We start from the raw sequence: 17743 nt of genomic DNA, 5'->3' as shown, positions 1-17743 counted from the left end.
TTTGTTTGTTGTTGTTTTTTTTTTTTTTTTAAATTCTCCCCCTCTGGTTCTCACCCTGGCTGCGAGCAAAGCGTCTTCATGAGCGCAGAGGATGTCCGGAAAGCACTACAAGGGGCCTGAAGTCAGTTGTTGCATCAAATATTTCATCTTCGGCTTCAATGTCATTTTCTGGGTAAGTAGGGCCGGTTTCGTGTCTACCTCTGCTTCCTCCTCCTCCTCCTCCCCGGCCGCCGCCGCTGCCGGGCTGGGCACGGCCAGGAGCGGCAGGGACGTGTGACAGCCCGGCGTGAGGCCGCGGGGGCATTTTAGATGGGGCACGGGTGCGAGGCCAGGGCTGCCGCCCCCTCCGACCCGACCGCCCCGGTCAGCCCTTCTCCGGGCAAGTTGTGGTGCTGCATTCCTCCACCTCCCCAGGGTGCCGGTTCTCTTCCCTTCCGGCCCTCCTAATTGCTTTTGTTGTTAGTACGAAGCGGATTTCGTGCCTTCTTCTCACCTCGCCGTCTTTTCCTTTTTTCGTGTTCCCTCCTTCCTTCCCCCACCTCTGCTTTGTCGTGGGAGAGGAAGGGAGCAACCAGGCACCCAGGCCTGGAGAACGAATTGATCTGCATGTTTTCACGCTGCCATCCCTGTTCGATGCAAATAATAGAAAGAATCACAGCTCAGGTTTTCTGCACTGTGCTGTTTAATGATTTCACAATGATGAAGTTGTGTATGGCACAGGTTTATTATGATTAGCCGTTAACACGTAGTAGCAGCAAGAATAGGATGGAGGAGGGGGAAAGGGTATTTCCACCCATACATAAAGTGCAAGCCCGTAGGAGGCCTGTTTGGGCATTTGTTGGGATTCCTGGCTGCGCTGCTTGATCTGCCTGCACAGTATCTTGTTGCACCATTGCCCACCGGCTGTGGAGTAGGCAGAACTGTACCGTGAAATGTAACCTGCCTGTTATCAGTACTTCTAGCATCTTCTCAGTGTGTTGGATTTGAAAGAGAAGCAACTGTTTTTGGATGTTCATGCCAAATTTAATAATTAGGGGGGAAGGTGGGGTGGGGTGAGCATTCTCACACACGTGTGAGGGGTGAGGTCTTCTCACTGCACAGAATGTTAAAGTCAGGTGAAGGCTCTTGCATGTACAATTCCCCTTTTTATATGAGATATTCCACAGAGCAATGAGAAACATGCACAAACCCAGCTTGACAGATTCACAGAATACACTGAGTTGGAAGGACCCACCAGGATCATCGAGTCCAGTTCTGGATCAAACCTAGATATGCTTTTGGATGTGTTTTTGAGGGCCTTTGGAAGCAGGTTGAATACATATTTGGTATAGTGGCTTGTTTGGACTAGAGAGGAGAATTGGGGAAAAAAGCTCCAACACCACTTTGAAGGTATGGATGAAGGGAAGAACAGAGGAGAGAAACCTTTCGGGCAGTGCTGGGCTTCTGTTTGTCCCTTTGGGGAGAGCAGAGGTCAGTGGTTACATGGATAGCCGGTATCCATAGCTAACCTCAGGTCTGTGTTCCTGGAAAATACACATATCTGAAGAGGATGTTTTGAAAGGATGGGAGTTTTGATTAAGTCCACTTTCATACTGTATTACTTCTCTTAAACAAGGAAGTTTGCAGCCAGAGTGAAGCTGACTGTGGCTTTATGTCAGTGTTTACTTGGCCCCAGACCGACCCCTGCAGATGAACGGTAGCGAGCTTTGTAGTATTTTTACCCTACAGAGCTGATGCAGTTGTACTCTTGGCTCAGGTTTCGGTGGTTGAGTTTGCCATGGTTCTTTGCCCTTGTCTGTTGCTTTGTTTTGATTTCGCTGGGCATATGTTGCTGTGAGCACGGATATTTTTCAGCAGGGAGCAAGTAATGTGAGGAGCACTTGTGTGCTGTGTCCTTGGATTGAGAGAGGGAGATTATGGTGGAATATATAGAACCATGTTAACTTGCTCTTTCAGACACTGTCAGTGTCTCAGAAGCTCTAAATCCTGTAATTTCCTTCATTGTATTCTCTGAAGGTGAGTGTGTGGATGGTGCAAGTGGGGAAGTGGTTATGTTTGAGGTTTTCTGTAACTAGTGATTTTCTTAATCCTGTGTTCCTGAGGCCGATGCAGTGTAGCTTCTGCATGATGGCAGGTGTGCTTGTGTTGTATACTGAATGGGCCAAAGGCTTTATACTGCTGGAATGCTGATCTGAAAGCCTGAAAAAATATAATTGTGTATCACCCACTCTGCCAGTTGCTTGATGTGAGGCCCTTGCTTGCCGATTTCCTCTTTTGCAAAATGCTAATTGTCTCATTTGTGTTCCTGGCAAAACTTCTTGAAATTCATGAAGACCAAGCACTTTGAGAGTTTAGTAATTTCTTTAGAATATTGTAATCTCTTTATGAGAAAGACTGCGTTTATTCCAACATCTCTCATGATCTGGAGTGAAAACATAGGCAGATACTCTTGTTGAATACATGTTAATATTATTTTTACTGAAGTAATAGCAAACTCCTCAATGACTGGGCCAGAAAAGCTGTAAATGAAAATTGCAAATTCAGTTGGTTGTTTACAGAAAGTGATAATCAAAAATAGCCACTAATGTAGCCATTGTAAATAGACTGAAATGGTGAAGAGGTCATCATCCTAAACCCATGATACTTTCCAGGGTCTTGCAAACAGGGAGCACACCTTGCTAAGCCTTCTATCTGAGTGTTATTATATAGTGGTTTTAATGAAACCTTTTAAAATGTTAATGTAAACAAAGAAAATACCTCTGTTCTGCATAATAAAAACAGTGGACTAAAAATAAAGAGAACTGTGTTGGAAGAGTAATGATTTTGACAAGAAAATTGTCAGTGCTTTGAATAGCAGAATATTATAGATCTGCTGAAATTATGCATGGAATGATTGTACTTGCTACTTAAACTGAGGTTATTACAAAAATCTGAGGCTTTAAATACCACAGAATAGGGGCAAAATAAATGGCCAGACCCTTTTGTCTCTTTTCTTTTCTGTAGGTCAGGTATTTAATGCCTTAAAAACCATATCAGAATTATGAGGATAATGAATATGGAAAAATTGCACTCCAATGCCGTGTGTGTAGTTGTGACTAAAGGTGACAGGAGGTAGTTCTCAGGCTTGCACCAGCCCAGGTAACGTATTCTTGCCTAAATATGTGTTTCATACTGTTGTAGAAGACAATATTATCTGCTGAGTCTATGCATAATTAATGTTCTAGATGTATTTGCAGGCTTAATTTCTTGTGGCAATTCAGCGTTAAAGTTGGTAAATACTCTGGCAGTGTTTGTTCAGAAGAGCTTATTTTATGAGACTACTGTGCTGGTGAGGAAAAGGAAAGCTCATTGGGCAGTCACTGAAGTAATATTTAGGGACAAAGAACTAACAGGCACAGATGCACCCAAATCTGAAGCTGGAAGGCGGTACAGTGTTTCCCTTTGCTGTGCTGCCGGTGCTAAAGCACCACGTGCTCCGTGTGCCACCTTTCCCGGCTGGCAGCTGCTGCCATAGACGCTGCTTCCTCAAGAGCCCTTCTGCTCCTGCCTCGGTAGAGCATAAAGCTGTAGTATGAGGTGAAAGAACACTTTCCTGTACTCAAAGCAAGCAAACAAACAAATGCCTCCTTCCCCCTTCGGCTTCCATGCAGAATGATGATAAAGGTATGGTGCAAAAGGTCAAAGTAGGCCACCCTGCTTCACAAAAGGCAAGAACTAGTTCCCTCGCTTTCCCTCTTACTTTGGGAAGAGACTTTTAGGCTGACTTTTAGTTCCAAGAGATGTTTTTAATTGTTCTCTCTGCTTTTTTGTACTTGATGGAAATCGTGGATGTATACTATTATTAAGTTCTAACTTTCTATCCACACTTGATTCCACTGACCCTGGTCTAATTGAAAGATGTATAAAAAGCACTGACACCTCAGAAACTTTTACTTTAGCTGGTGATTCACTCTAAGTTACGAGCTATGCTGCAATTATGGTACATCAGCATATTACGAATCATAACTTGTGTTTTAATTTGCTTGGCATCTGCTGTAGTTGATGGCAACCATATGGGAATCTAGATAGTCTTCTGAATCACAGAAAGGTAGCAGAAAGAAAATAAGGTTATGTAAGTGTGTTACAAGAAAGATGTTGGACAAGTGCACTGACCTTTAAAGGACAACCAATAGATCGCTTATTAATTCTGTACATTGTTGATAGTTTGTTTTTCAAAGGGGGAGAGGATAATTCTCTGATGTCAGCTGGTTTTCAGATATGCACAAGGAAGTTTTGATTTTATAATTTTTCCCTTGCCACAGTGTTTAAAAAAAAACCCAAACAAATCAATGTGAGGCTTGTTCCATGCAATTTTGAAATGCATTCTGTAGCATTTGATCTTTAAAAATTTGCATTGGGAGGATGTCCTTGCAGTGGAAGTGGAAGCATTCTGTTCATTTCCCTCCCCTCACCCTTTTATGATCAAATGACTTTTTTATTTTACATTTCTTCTTAGCACAGATGAAGCATAGCTAAGCATTCCACCAGTGGTCTTGCCAGAAACAGAATAATTCTTGCTTTGGGCAAATACTCCACTGGTTTGTAACAGTGAAAGGCGGGGGTGTATATATTGATGAAATAGATGCATTATTGTGAGGTTGGCATTCTTGAATTCCTCAGTGTCTCTTTCAGCAGATGCAGCCTTAGTCTTTCAAATGCATATAAAAATTTAGTAACTGCTGGCTTTGGGGGACTTGCTTCAGATCTGTAGAGGTCATTCGTAGAATAAAAATTTTCCTTGCCTTGTGTTCCCTCACAACTTGGTGGTAGGCTGTGTCATTGGTAATATAAAAAGAAATAGCTGAGGAACTTAAGGGAAACTATTCCTTTCTCTTAAATATTTGTTTTGCCAAAATTGGGTGTTTATAAATGTGCTACTGTTTTAAGTTATTTGATGTTTCTAGTTTCTAAAAGATTGAAGAAGCATAACTAGAACTAGAGAAAACCTATTTTGATTAATTGTGTGGCTTCTCTTGTTTGATGTCAATGTGCTTCAAGTGAATATTATTGGAACTATCATGTGCAGCTTATATACTTTCCTTCTGTGTTAAAGATGAATTTGGTAAATGTGTTTGCCAGTCTTTCACCTTGATTGAATTGTCACAAGGCAATTTTTCTGGTGGCACATCTATCTCAAAGTATGAAGAGTCAATTTTGGATTTTCAGTGTGTCAGTCAGAGAAGAGCTGATCCTTGGGAATGGCACCCAGAGCACAGGCAGCCCCAACAGAATACTTGTGCCAGTGAAACATCTTATGGATATTTGTTTGTGTGGAAAGAAGTTAGCACTGCTCCTAATCCCATTGACCTTGTTGCATGTGGATGATATTTCCATAATAAAGGCAACAAATTAATGTTCTGCAACACTGAATTTGATGCTGGATGTGCTACCTTAATTTTAATGAGGCAGCCTTTGCACTGTGAACTTTCTGGTGTATGTATTAGGATGTACATATTCAGCTGCAGTGTAAGATGTAGCAGGCATGTAGGGAAGGCATGAGCTGTTCCAGGGAAGAAAGGCTTTTTTTTTCCAAATGGGAACCCAGAAGACATGTTAAGACATGTTCTTGTAAATAAACAAAAAAGGGGTTTTTTTTGTTTGGTTTTTTTTTTTTGGCTGTTATTGTTTTCGTGTGGAAAGTAGAAAAGTTCCTTACATTTTTCTTCTTACTGTCTTCTGCAGTGGACAGGGTTTTGAAAGTATGTATGTAATCTGTTACTTAAGAATGCTTTCTTAAACCTAATTCTATAGATTACAATAATCCTGATGTCCTTCTTAGTGAAGTTTAATTTGTTCTTTATTCCTCAGACTCTCTAAGATGCAAGTTAATGATTAGTAGAGGATGAGAAACTTGAGCTTACAGTTAGTGAAATATCATTTCCTTTTCTTTTGAGTCCCATTCCAGAAATAGACATTTTGAAGTCTGTGATGAAAAAGAAATATAAACTGGTTTTGGCACCTGGGCTGCTACAAGTTATAAATTTGGAGCAGGAAGCTGATGTGTTGTTAAGTGCTCAGGCTGAATACTTCAACAGTTCATATTCCATTAACCAAAAGCAGTAACCTGTGAAGATTTGCTATGGGCATTTAGAATATAATGTTTTGCTTTAAGTTAAAACTGGAGGTGAGAGAAAATATTTTTTGACCCAAAAAAATCACTTGACCTAATTCTACCAGTTAGGAAATTCTGGTCTTTAACTATAGTTCTGTAGGGGGGCCTTGTTTTGCCCAAAATATGCAGCATGCTTCTGGAGTGCATGGCTGGTAGCCTGTCAACAGGACTGTAATTGTTTTATTGATGTAGACAGGAGAGCAAGGAGCTGAACAGCTCATGAAGTAACCCAGCTCTGTTAGAGATGACCCAGAAGTCACTGTCAACATTAGCCATAAAAGTATCCTCCTGTGTGGTACTGTTCTAAACTTTTTCATGTCTGACTTTTCCATTAGCTTGAATTTTATAGTGACTTTGTACTCATGTATAATTTGTTTCTCATTAAAAATTAGAAAATATTGTTACAATGCAGTAAAGAATTAAAACAAAAAAACCTTATCAAATTTTTAATGAATGTACTGAATTGTACTTCATGACAGTTTTACAGTGCAAAATCCAGCAATACATTAGGCCTTAAATCAGTAAAGAATAATCTGTTTCTATTCCATTCTACTGTCCCATGAATTTGGAAAACATCCTATTTTTTTTTTGATTGTGCTGCTGCTCCTACCTCAAAATATCCTATCTTGTGATGCAGGGCTCCAAAGAACAGTTGCTGGGTGAGACTCCTGAAAGGGTTTACAGTTTTTCACATACTTTGAGTTAGATGCACAGGAGAAATACTGACAAGATGTTGTCAAGAGGTCAAAACAACAAAAAACTTCATTGGCAATTTCAGAGAAATCAGAGAACTTTGTCAAAAGTTTAGAGCAGCATTCACTCAACATTAGACGCTTCACGAAGCATTGACTTAGCCCATTCAACTTAGCAACTCCAAGCCTGTCTGGTTTTGGGTTACTCAAAACTCGGAGAAGAGAGAGTTAAAAAAAGAAAGAGGAAGAGAGAAAGACAGAAGAGATCTAGAAAAAGACAAGTATGGATGCCTCTCCTAGTTCCAGCGCTGTTCAGCTGAGAGAAATTCCAAGAGGAGGTAGGGTCAAGACCTCTGCTTGCCTCATGCTTCAGTTTAGTACCCTTTGGCTTTCCTAAACCCTTCTCCCAGGTTGGACTTGAGGTCATCTGTCCCCTCTGGGGCTGGACTGGGCTCCAGGGCTGGGGTATGGAGCATTGCCTGTGGTGTGGCAGGCAATGGTGACCGCTGTGTGCCTGGGATACAGGCCCAGAGGGGGATGTATGTGTGCAGAGCAGTGCATCACCTCTCCAGAGCAAAGCCTGACCTACCTATTCTCCTACACATGCACCCAAAATACTTTGAGCCAGCAGTCCTTCCAGTCTCTCACATGTGGTTCTCTGTGAATACAGATTTTCCCTGATTTCAGCAGTATTTTGTGCAGGTGTAAGGGTTGGTGTGGGTGGATGTCACTGTTGGCAGAGTGCTCAGTGTAGCTGCTTCTGTAGCACACACAGAGATCTAGAGCAGTTCAGCCTTCTCTGTATGCTGGCATTTAAAAATGTCACTGGCACACTGAGGCTCGCAGTCAGGGGTGCTTGATTTGATGTCAAACTCTGACTCAGTGTGATCTCATATAACCTCCAGATGGCCTGACTTGCAGAGATGCTAAAAACAGTCAGATCCTACTTCTATAGCTTTATAAACTAAATGAAGCTGTAGCAGTATTTATCTTAATACACATCAGTCTCTACATCAGATCCTTCAGCTAATGTTTCAGCTTTCCAGTCACTTTCTCTGTACAGCATTTAGAATAAGTATTTCATCACACACACAGGATCTTATGAATGAGCTGTCAATTTTCCACAGAACTGGGAAAAAATCAATGCGTCTTCAAGGCCTTGAAAATCCCTCTGCTCCTAGTGAAGACTGTTACATCAAGTCATATTGAAAACCATTTCAAGCAATGTTCCTGATGTGTGGTGACAGAAGAGCTTTTTTCCTTTTGCAGCAAAGCAAGGAAATATTATGAAAACACTATATGTACCCATTCTGTACCTGTTGCCTCCTGGTTTTCCCAACAGCAAAACTTCTTACAGGGAAAAACAACCAAAGAATTATAGGAACTTTTGCTTAAATGGGTACTCTTTCTCCTCCTCAATAGGCAAGTAACATTATTTCTAAAAGTGTTTAGTTCTTCTTTGTGGTATTGAATTAAAAAAAAAAGCATTAAAAGACTAGGTATCATTAGATATGTACAATATTTTTGGCTGATAGAGGCTTCTGTTTTGCTCACTTCATCAACATGATATTGATGAGTTATAACCAGAGTATGTCTGCTTTCATTACTCTGGTAGGCTGTTCTTAGAGAGCACTGAGTATGAAATAAGTGGTACTGCAAGGATGCTGGCAGAACTTGGCCTGTGGGGTGTTTCCTGGTGTTTGTGGATTACACTTGATGAGAGTCCAGCTTAATTTTTGTTGATTTAGGGGCTAATCTTACATGACATGGAACATTATTTTGTGTCAGGATTTTCTCTGTGTCAAGAGGGCAGGTTCTCTCAGTTGAGCTCTGGTGCCCCAAGCAAGGGTGTAGCAGCACTGTGTGTGGGATGTCACCCCAAGCAGATCCACCTGGTGCCTGTCATTTTGTCCAGGCCTGCACCACAGGTTCTCCCTGTTGGATACCTTTGCTTTGCTTACTCATCTAGGGCATATACTTACCCTTTTGAGGCTGAGTTCTATGTGCTTCCCTCTCACTGAAGTGCATCTCTTCTGCTACATTCTGTTTTCCAGTGTGTGATTTAAAAATCTTGTGATTTAAAAAGCTTGAAGGGAGTTCCCGCTATGTGCTGTAAATGGGTTTTATGTAGGAGCAGACACACTGAGGAGAAGGGTTCCCAGATACTGGCAAGGGTTTTGTTGCTTTGTGCTGGGCTTCAATTAACTGTGTCACCTTTTGGAAGATGTCTCTGCAGTGCCATGTGATTGGAGTGTTTCACACAGAATTTGGAAATGGTGACATTTCAAAGCAGTGGGTCCTCCCAGGTAATGAGAAGGGTTGCCAAGTCACCCTGGGCACCTGTTAGCTCAGAGAGATGTTGTACTTTGCACAGAGCAAGAGTTTCAGATTTTTTAATTTTAATTTTTGACATTTAAATATAAAACCATAAAGATTCCCTGTTCCATGTGGGTAAAATGTAGCATTTTGTAGAAATTGTCTTCCTGACTGCCAGTTCACATGGGTATATGTCTAAAGGAATATGTGTGAATTCAGTCAGTCCAACATTAATTAAATCTATAATTAAAATAATTAAAAAAGAAGAGGTAAGACTTGTAAAATTAAAATTCCTGTTTTCCAAGAAGTTATCCAATTAATTTCTCGATGAAAATTCATCCATCTGGCTTGTGAAGACTATAAAAAATATATATAAATATAAAATATATAGGATTGCAATTAAAAATAACTAAGGTCCAGTTTTTAATGAATATTGCTTGATATCACAACCATTCTCTTGTTTCTTTTTCATTCTGGGGACATTGAGGGGGCATGTGAACTGCTGGCTAACTCAATTTCTTTTTTTGTCTCTGAATGCCTAGGAGGACCTGTTTCTGTTGCAGGGCCACTTCCCACTTTGGTTGTAGGAACCTTTCAGGATTGGTTTTCGTGTGGGGCCTTGCAAATTCTGGTATCAAAATGGGAGCAGGAGGCGGCAGACAGCTGAGGCTGGCACAAGGCTGCAGAGCCAAATGTGTCAGTGCAGCTTCAGTGGACTGACAGCAGTCAGTTACCAGATCTGGCTGAGAACTTTCCCTTCTGGGTCAATTTCTATTGATTAGCTGCTTGGCTCCAAGAATGAAGTGTGGGAAGGTGGTAGGACTGGCTTCTCCTTTCCCTGCATGGATCAACTTAAAGTGATTGTACAAGCGTGGCCTGTTTCACCTCTAAGTAAAGTGGTTTTGGAGTATGGAGTATACAGAGATGTAAGACATGATGCTGGGGCAAGAGTTAGCTCACTCCAGTGAGCACTGTCATGTAGGTAGTACCCCTCTGGTGCTCTTTGATCGTCACTGTTTTTGGAAGAGTTATGGTGGTTATCTGTTTACTCCTGCTTGCTCAGTGATGTCAGAAAAATAAAAAGCAGTGATTGTCTTCCAAGGTTATTGTAATGTGAACTTCATTTGAAATTAAGTGAACAGTTGCATCATTTACCTCTCTGGTTTCTTTTCCTTCCCATAAATGTTATTCCAAACACTGTGCCATTCCCTCTAATAGTGCTAAACTTTCATTGGAGTGGCCTGCTAGAAGGGAAATGACCTCTCTGAGATAGTTTGTCATGATTATCCATTCCCAAGTAGTGCCCATTCTGGTGGCTTGTTACATACAAAAGGTTTGTATGCATTTAGTGCATTTATTTTACATATATATATAACACTATGCATACATATATATATACACACACACCCATATAAATACATAATACATACACAAAATAACACAGTACTTAAAAAAAATCTGATTTGCTAGAGCAGAAGTTTATTAATTTATGTCCCTAAAAGCAGGACTTGAAGAGGCTGGAAATCCATCTAACTGCTGTTGCATGCAGAGAAGGACTTTTGCTTCCTCTGACTGTGTTCTACTGCTCTGCTCCTGCTGGGAGCTCTGGCTTGGTCACAAGTAGTGTTCCCACTTCAGCTCCGTGGGTCTGGGTGTGGTTTGAAAACATTGCTTTCTTTTTGTATTCTTTGTTTTGAAGATAGGCAAAACCACTGCCTGGGTAGTCTAAAGGTTTGTGGTGATATTTGAATCAATGTTTTGTTCTGCAGAAACTTTTTTCATGCAGATAAGTGTGCGTTTGACTCGGGAAAATGAGGCAATTACATTTTTACATGGTTTATATCCTTGTTGGCTTCTGCTTTCCTGCATTTTTCCTAAACCACTCTCATACCTGTGGGAGAGGAAGCAGCTCCTGAGCGGATGCAGCTAATAACTTTGCATATTAAAGCAAATCAGTCCAAATCCTGATGAGACTGACACTCAAGGGTTTTGTGCCACTGTGGCAGGTGAATGAATTGTGACTCCCATTTGGCCATTTTAGTTGCTTTGAATACTCTTCTCTGCCACATAGATTCATGATCCTATCAGCTGTCCTGCACTGGGGCTGGCGTCTGACAGAGGGAAAAGGACAGCTGTGGGCTGCAGTAGCTTTTATTCTTCAACTTCCCCATCCCAGAAATAGGGTTGTGTGTAGGATTTCTAGTGAACTCTCTATCATGTGGTATGTCATATATTGTTTTAGATGTCATGCCTTTTAAATGACAGTGATGAAGTTCTCCACTTACTTGTGGTTTTCGTGTCAATAGCAGCTCACTACTGCCTAGAGAATTTACCATGCCCCTTGTAAATATCCTGTTTTTGTTGGTTTTGCCCTCCTTTCAGTTTGTGCTCTACTCCAGCTTGCAGAGGCTGTTCTCTCTGTTCCATTCTCTGAGGAAGCCCTTTCTCTGGCTCTCTGTGTATCTGTGTCTGTTCTTACACCTGGAGTAGGAAGCTCACAGAAGCCTCTGCACAGTCACTGTCATGCTGCGAGAGAGGAGAGGCACTTTGTGGACTCTGTTACTGGAGTCCAGTCACATGACTGCAGAAAAGGGGGAAGAAATAAAACCCCAACACTGGCTGGTTTTTGTACCATTTTATAAGGTACTTGTTCCTATTTGACCTCTGTTCCATAAACACGTGTGCCCCTTTCAGGGTAATGTGCAAGCATCTCCTTGTGAAACAGCAAGGCTCATGTTGGTGCAAGACCTCCCAAACAATGCCTGTGGGAGATAATCCTTCTTTAGTTACTGTGTCAAACTCTAAGTCTGGTGAATATCAGAGCTGTGCACACAGCTCTGCCTCTGATGTGAAGAGTTTCACATTTCGTAACAATTCATAAAAAATTGCTGCAGGACTGAGTCATGTAGAATCAAGTGAGGTAGAATGGATGAGGCTCTTTTAGAGTCTGGCATGATCATAGAGACTTGAGAGATGTGCTGTGTCTCCTGTTTGCACCACATGGAAGGCCTGTTGCTGTTGAAGCACAGGGTCTCGATGTTTTGAGGCTGAAGTACAGGACTGAAATTTAAACAGGCTGGTCATTGTTGCTGCTGTATGAGTTAGAAACATACTGTAAAGTCCTAAGCACTTTATGCTGAGAGTTGGTGGGACTCCTTTTTTGTATCTTTGGTGATGTATCAGAACTCCATTGAGTATTTCTATTTAAATCTTTGTAGTGTGCTAGGGTCAGATGTTCATTTATGCTAAAAGGCTGCCTTGTTCCTATCTGCCACTGTAACATGTCCTTAAAATGAATGCAGATGATATTTATGGAGCAGGGTAGAATACTTTTGGTGTAGCTGTGTTGTCAAAATTGTTCAAGTGAGCAGTATTAGACTCCTAGCTTGAGGAGTTTGAAGGACTTTGTAAGATGGAAGGATGGACTTTGCATTGTGGGATGTGATTGGACTTCTGTATTAAATGATGGTGAGAAGAGAAACCTGTAATTTTTCCCAGAGCAAGGAAGAATGGAATACCTATATTTGTTCATAAAGCAGAAGGTCTTTAAGAATGTAAGCTTATAAAAGTTAAAGGATAGTAATTTTTTGTCTGAAAAAAGACCTGCCTTTGTTTTTTTTCCATCTCCATCTTTCTTTCTGGAAAGATACTTTTCTGCAGTTATTGTTATCAAAGGGCTACTCTTGGCATTGTTTCACTTGGTTTTGTTAGTAGAACTTTAGTTCAAAAACTTTCTACCTTGGAAAAAAGCAAACACAAAAGCAAACCAAAACAAACATCTATAAAGTTGTTTCAGAATTCACAGAAAACAAACTGTGGATCAATTATTCAGTGCCTTCTCTCTCCCTCCTCCACTTCCTGATGTATTATTAATTTTGCATGAGCCCCCTGCTTAGCCCTTCATGCATTAGAGTATAGAGCGCAAAGGCTTTCAGCACTGTAAATGACTGGGCACTTACTACGATTCTGCATAAGAGCAGATCCTGTTGACTTCAGTGGGAATCACTTGTTGGCAGCTGCACAATTGCTTTTCAAACAATGTAGGTTTTTTTAAAAAAAAGCAAACAAAAAAAGGGAGGATGTATGAGAAAGCCCAAAGAGGTTCCCCAAACAAAACACTGAAAAGTCGTTCAAAGGAGCTGGAGCAATTACTTCAGTTGCCTAAGTAGTTAAGACCTGGCAAAAAGGGTGACAGAGTGATCTAACCAAAAACTCTGGCAGAGAACAGTCGAGCGTACCAGGGAGTATTCCTGCTCATTTGTGTTTCAGAGTAAGGGTTTTCCTGGCCATCCATTACCTGATAACTTCCCTGCAGCAACAGGAGCTCTGTGAGACTCTAATCCTTGGAGCAGTGAGAGAATTTAGCTGATGAAGGATGCAGAGTTCATCCTCAGCATGCAGTTGTGACTGTGTTCTCTCTAATTGCAGAGTAGTGGTGTGCTTGTATGAAATAGCTTTACATGTGCTGAAATATGTGAAGAAAACAGTGGTTTCTGCAGGCCTTGCTACCAGTCTGGGCAGCAAGTTGGTCACTACTGTCATTTTTTTAAAGCAGTGATTGAGTACTGAGTCCTGCTTTTGCCAGGCATGTACACAATAACAGCAGCTTAATGATACATCTGTGTTCCAGGGAACTGCTAATGCCCAGCTCTAAAGCACCACTACTGATATGCTCTACCAGCAGCCACCTAAGAAATCTCCACATTTTATTAGTGGCATCTGAACTTTAACAACAGCTTAGGCTACTAAGATAATGGCTTCTGTATGAAATATGTTCTATTCCTGCTAATGCTGTCTTATCAAGTAAGCTAGTGTGTTGGACAGAAGAATTTCTGTAAACAAAGCATTAAAGGTGTGTATATAAATCATGTCTGAAAATCAATTTACAGCTGAATGGGGATTGAACATCCAGGTCTAGTTTTGTTTATGCTTTGGTGATTGATAGAGAAAAAGTAAAAATAGTCTAAGTGCAGAACTTGATGAGTATTGCATTTATTTCCTGCTATTGGATTGTTTCAGCTCTTTGTGGTAAAGCAGTATGAGTGGGTAGTTACAGTTTGTGCTAGTACCAATGGTTTCAGTACTGTTAAAAGTAAACAACAAGAGCCACCTTTCTTTTTGCCCTTGTGGAAGGCTTTAAAGCAACGTGAAACTGATTCTTACTGATGGTTTAGGGAAAAAAAAAGGTCAAGGTAAACAATCCCTAATTTTAGATTCATCATACCACCAAGTGAGATGAAGAACTTTGAGCTATTGCACCGAATCCTTAGTCTGCTACATTGTCACATACCTTTATGTGAAACATTAACCTCCAGAGCCAAAAATTGCTCCAAGGTTTTGGAGGAGGGTGCTGAGCCTTGCCTTTTGACCAGATTCAGTGTAATGGAGTTCCCTAGCGGAAAGAATCTTGCTGTTATTTTTCCCTGTGGTGTGTGAAGAAACAGTATATCAATGCATTACAGTTCTTATTAAACAAGTCAAAGTGTTAATGATAAAGAAGTGGAACAAAAAGTTTCTTTAAAGATCCTGTAATCTGGATTTCTGTTACCTTTGTGTGGATTAACAATTTACCTAGAACAGGTTTGTTTGTTTGTTTTAAAATCTGTTTGGCTGGGTTTTGTATGGTGTGAAAGATGTGATAAAAGGACATTTTTGAATAATCTTTAATTTATGCCTGGGTGCCATACAGTTCAAAGGTAGCTTGGAGTTTGGGTCGTTTTGTCCCAGAGGGCATTTGAAGATGGTGTCCTTGCCAGCTAAGCCAACTTAAAGCCTGTGTAAGGTATGGCTTCATGGACTGACCAGGAGGCTGGTGAAGAGTGATATGGGAAGAGAGCAACTTCCCTCGGGGAGGATGTGACTGGCACAACCATTTTGCTACTGAAACACCACACTGTTTTACCTGCCTTGACTTGAAGCCATGTAGGGCTTTTTTGTGAGTGTTGCCCATGTCAAACACCAATCCTGCAATTAGTATTTGGCATAATTCTATGAAATTTCTATTTCTATAGAAATTAGTAATTTCTATGGTCAGACCCAACCTGAAAAAACTTGCCTACTGTACACTGAGCAATGTCCCTTGGGAATATTTCATATTAATTAACTCAAGTCTGTGGGCACATTGTCAATTCCATATTGTTTTCAAAGTCTGATACCTTTGATCAACCCCAGGCTGAGTTGGGAAAGCCTAAGGTATGAAAGGAATGTTGAAATCTGCAGAGCTACAGTTACTGCAGAAGTTATGGAAACTAAACCATTAATACTGGCCTGGTATGACGCAGTAGGAGTTTGTCTGGAATGGTATTTCTGCTGTACTTTGCTGAAGGGTGATAAAGGCGAGGTTTTTCTCTTGAACTTTTGGGATGAATCTGTCTAGTGAAAATTTTCTTTCTGGCTTTACCTGAGATAATGCTAGCAGTTTGTATTTCATGGTCTGTAAAATGTTAGAAAATTTCAAAAGGTATTCTCAGTGTTCGCAGCGAGAGTAGGGTGAGGTTTATGTGTTTGTTGTTTGTGCAATGTTCCTAACAAATTACAATCATCAGTAAAGTAACTGGAAGCAAAAGGAGTAAATCCTTCTAAGTTTCAAAGGTTAGTATTGGAAGTAATTTTGTGAGCTAATTAAATGTAGCTCTGAAATTTTCAAGAAATTGTTACTTTAATGAAAATATGTAGCATTAAAAGCATAGTTTTAAATCCAGACACATTCACTATTAATCAGTTCCCTTAATATGGGTATTTTGCATTTAAAATAAAAGGGAATGTTCTTGGATTTGGATAGGACTCAAGAATGAAAACTTGCACAGGGCTAGACAGAAAGTTTTGAAGCTTTTGTAGTTGATGTGCTGTGAGATGTTCTAGTTTTTTCTCTCTGACATCCAATATTATGCTTGGTTGAAGCATTTCCTCATATAGAAAATAATTAAAATAAGGTGTCACTGCCAAGGAGGACCTCAACCTTTTTAGATAGGTAGCTAACAGGCCATACCTGTGGTCATGCTGGACCAGGCAATAGGTCTGTTGCAGGTAAATATCTTCAGAAAGTGGCCAGTGGTAGAGAGCTGGTGAGAAGTGTAAGAAACAAGGCAAGTACATAGCGATAAATCTTAGAGGATATGCTCTGAATCCCCTGCCTTTCAGATCCAGAATTAGTATCTTTGTACTTGGTATCACTATATGATTTTTTTTTTTGTAAATTTATCTGGTTGATCGTTGAATATCCAATTTTTTGAAGTGAGTGACATCCAGTACCTTTTTTCCATTAGTATTGGCTTACTTTGGGAGAGGTGGAGTTCCAACAGGCATCTAATAAAGCATTCTACAGCCTGGAGTCAATTAACTTTCATGTTCATCTGCTTAGCTTCTGGGAAACCACAATGAAAATTCTGCATCTGAAGAATGTAGCTTAAAACACCTTTTATCTGCTCCCTGCTGTACCATGCCCCTGGCTTTTCCACACAATACCATTAAGAAACAAATTTTGGACACCTTCCTTTTCAGTGGTTTGGGCGGTTGAATTACAAATGTAGGAGGCGTGTAAAGTCAAGTGAGTGTACCAGTCCAAGGCAACTACAGCTGGATGTCACAGATGAAAAAGCTTGCTGCTGGGAAGAGGAGCTTTAAGTTTCCAGATGGTGACCTAGTTGGATCTCCACGCAGCTTCTCCAGTTACAATGAAATAACCATTTTCAGCCCAGGCCATGTGTAACAGTAAGACATACAGTTGGCGGTTTTTTATGTAGGATTGCAATTCCTTGCAGTTCTGTCCTTTTTCATCCTCTCGTTTCTGCCTTTCACAAAAGGAAAATGCATGCAAGACTAAACTCCCAGAATCCTTATTTAATTTTGCCATTGATTACAGTGCATTCATATTAAGTAACAAAATAGTGTACAAAAAATGAGAATTCTGTCATGGGCAGGTGAATCTGAAGGGTGTTCTCAGGCAGACACATGATGCCTTCCTGTGATTACTATTTTGGAAGATTCCAGTAATTGTAACATAAAAGGTCAAATGTAGCACTTAGCTGTTGTTTTGGAGGGAAAGGTGTAAAGTTCCTTTCTTGTCTGGGCACCGAGAAAGCTCCTAAGCAAATGTGTGGGTTATGGGCTGTGCTGCCTAGGCTGTCTGTGAAGCAGAGATCAGTGTTGTGCTGAGAGTAGAACCTGAGGGGTTGCAAAAGGTAAATCAATGGCCAGGCAGGAGAGTGGAGTCATTGGTGCTGTATAAATGTGACGTCTGGAAGGTTGTGTTGCAACCCAAGAAAATTTGTGAATCAAGGCAAATTCATAAGAGTTATCTTACCTTATACGACAGCATTGGACATCTGATAAATGAAATATCTTTTCTTATTTATTTGCATAGTAGTCTTGGGAAGGAGGGAGGACTGTGTTGTGGATAGCAGCTAATATTGACTGGCTGATGAAGAGAGAGGCAGCGTAAACCCTATGGCAAGATCAGATCCTTTAAAGCTATGTGACCATACAGAGACTGCCTTCAGATTTCAGCTAGTTTACTAGGCTTGAGAATAAGAAAAAAAAAAACAACTTACAGAGTTCTAAGACTTTTTGTTTTACTTAAAAATAA

General features: G+C 40.6%; 1 protein-coding gene across 2 annotated transcripts in view; it reads left to right on the top strand.

Moving 5' to 3' along the window:
* Positions 1-6: 6 nt before the first annotated feature.
* Positions 7-17743, top strand: part of TSPAN5 (tetraspanin 5) — an 80319-nt gene continuing 62582 nt past the window's right edge. Inside the window, exon 1 of one of the 2 annotated variants that reach the window (XM_005418140.3) lies at positions 7-172. In XM_005418140.3, coding sequence (XP_005418197.1) covers positions 92-172 — 81 coding nt within the window. In that variant the 5' untranslated portion in view covers positions 7-91. The remainder of the gene's footprint in view (positions 173-17743) is intronic. The other variant, XM_031066360.1, reaches the window with a different exon arrangement.

The sequence above is a fragment of the Geospiza fortis genome, unplaced genomic scaffold (genome assembly GCF_000277835.1).
Source record: "Geospiza fortis unplaced genomic scaffold, GeoFor_1.0 scaffold11, whole genome shotgun sequence".
NCBI lineage: Eukaryota > Metazoa > Chordata > Aves > Passeriformes > Thraupidae > Geospiza > Geospiza fortis.
Note: the sequence above shows the minus strand (reverse complement) of the source record. Positions and strands in the feature narration are given on the sequence as shown.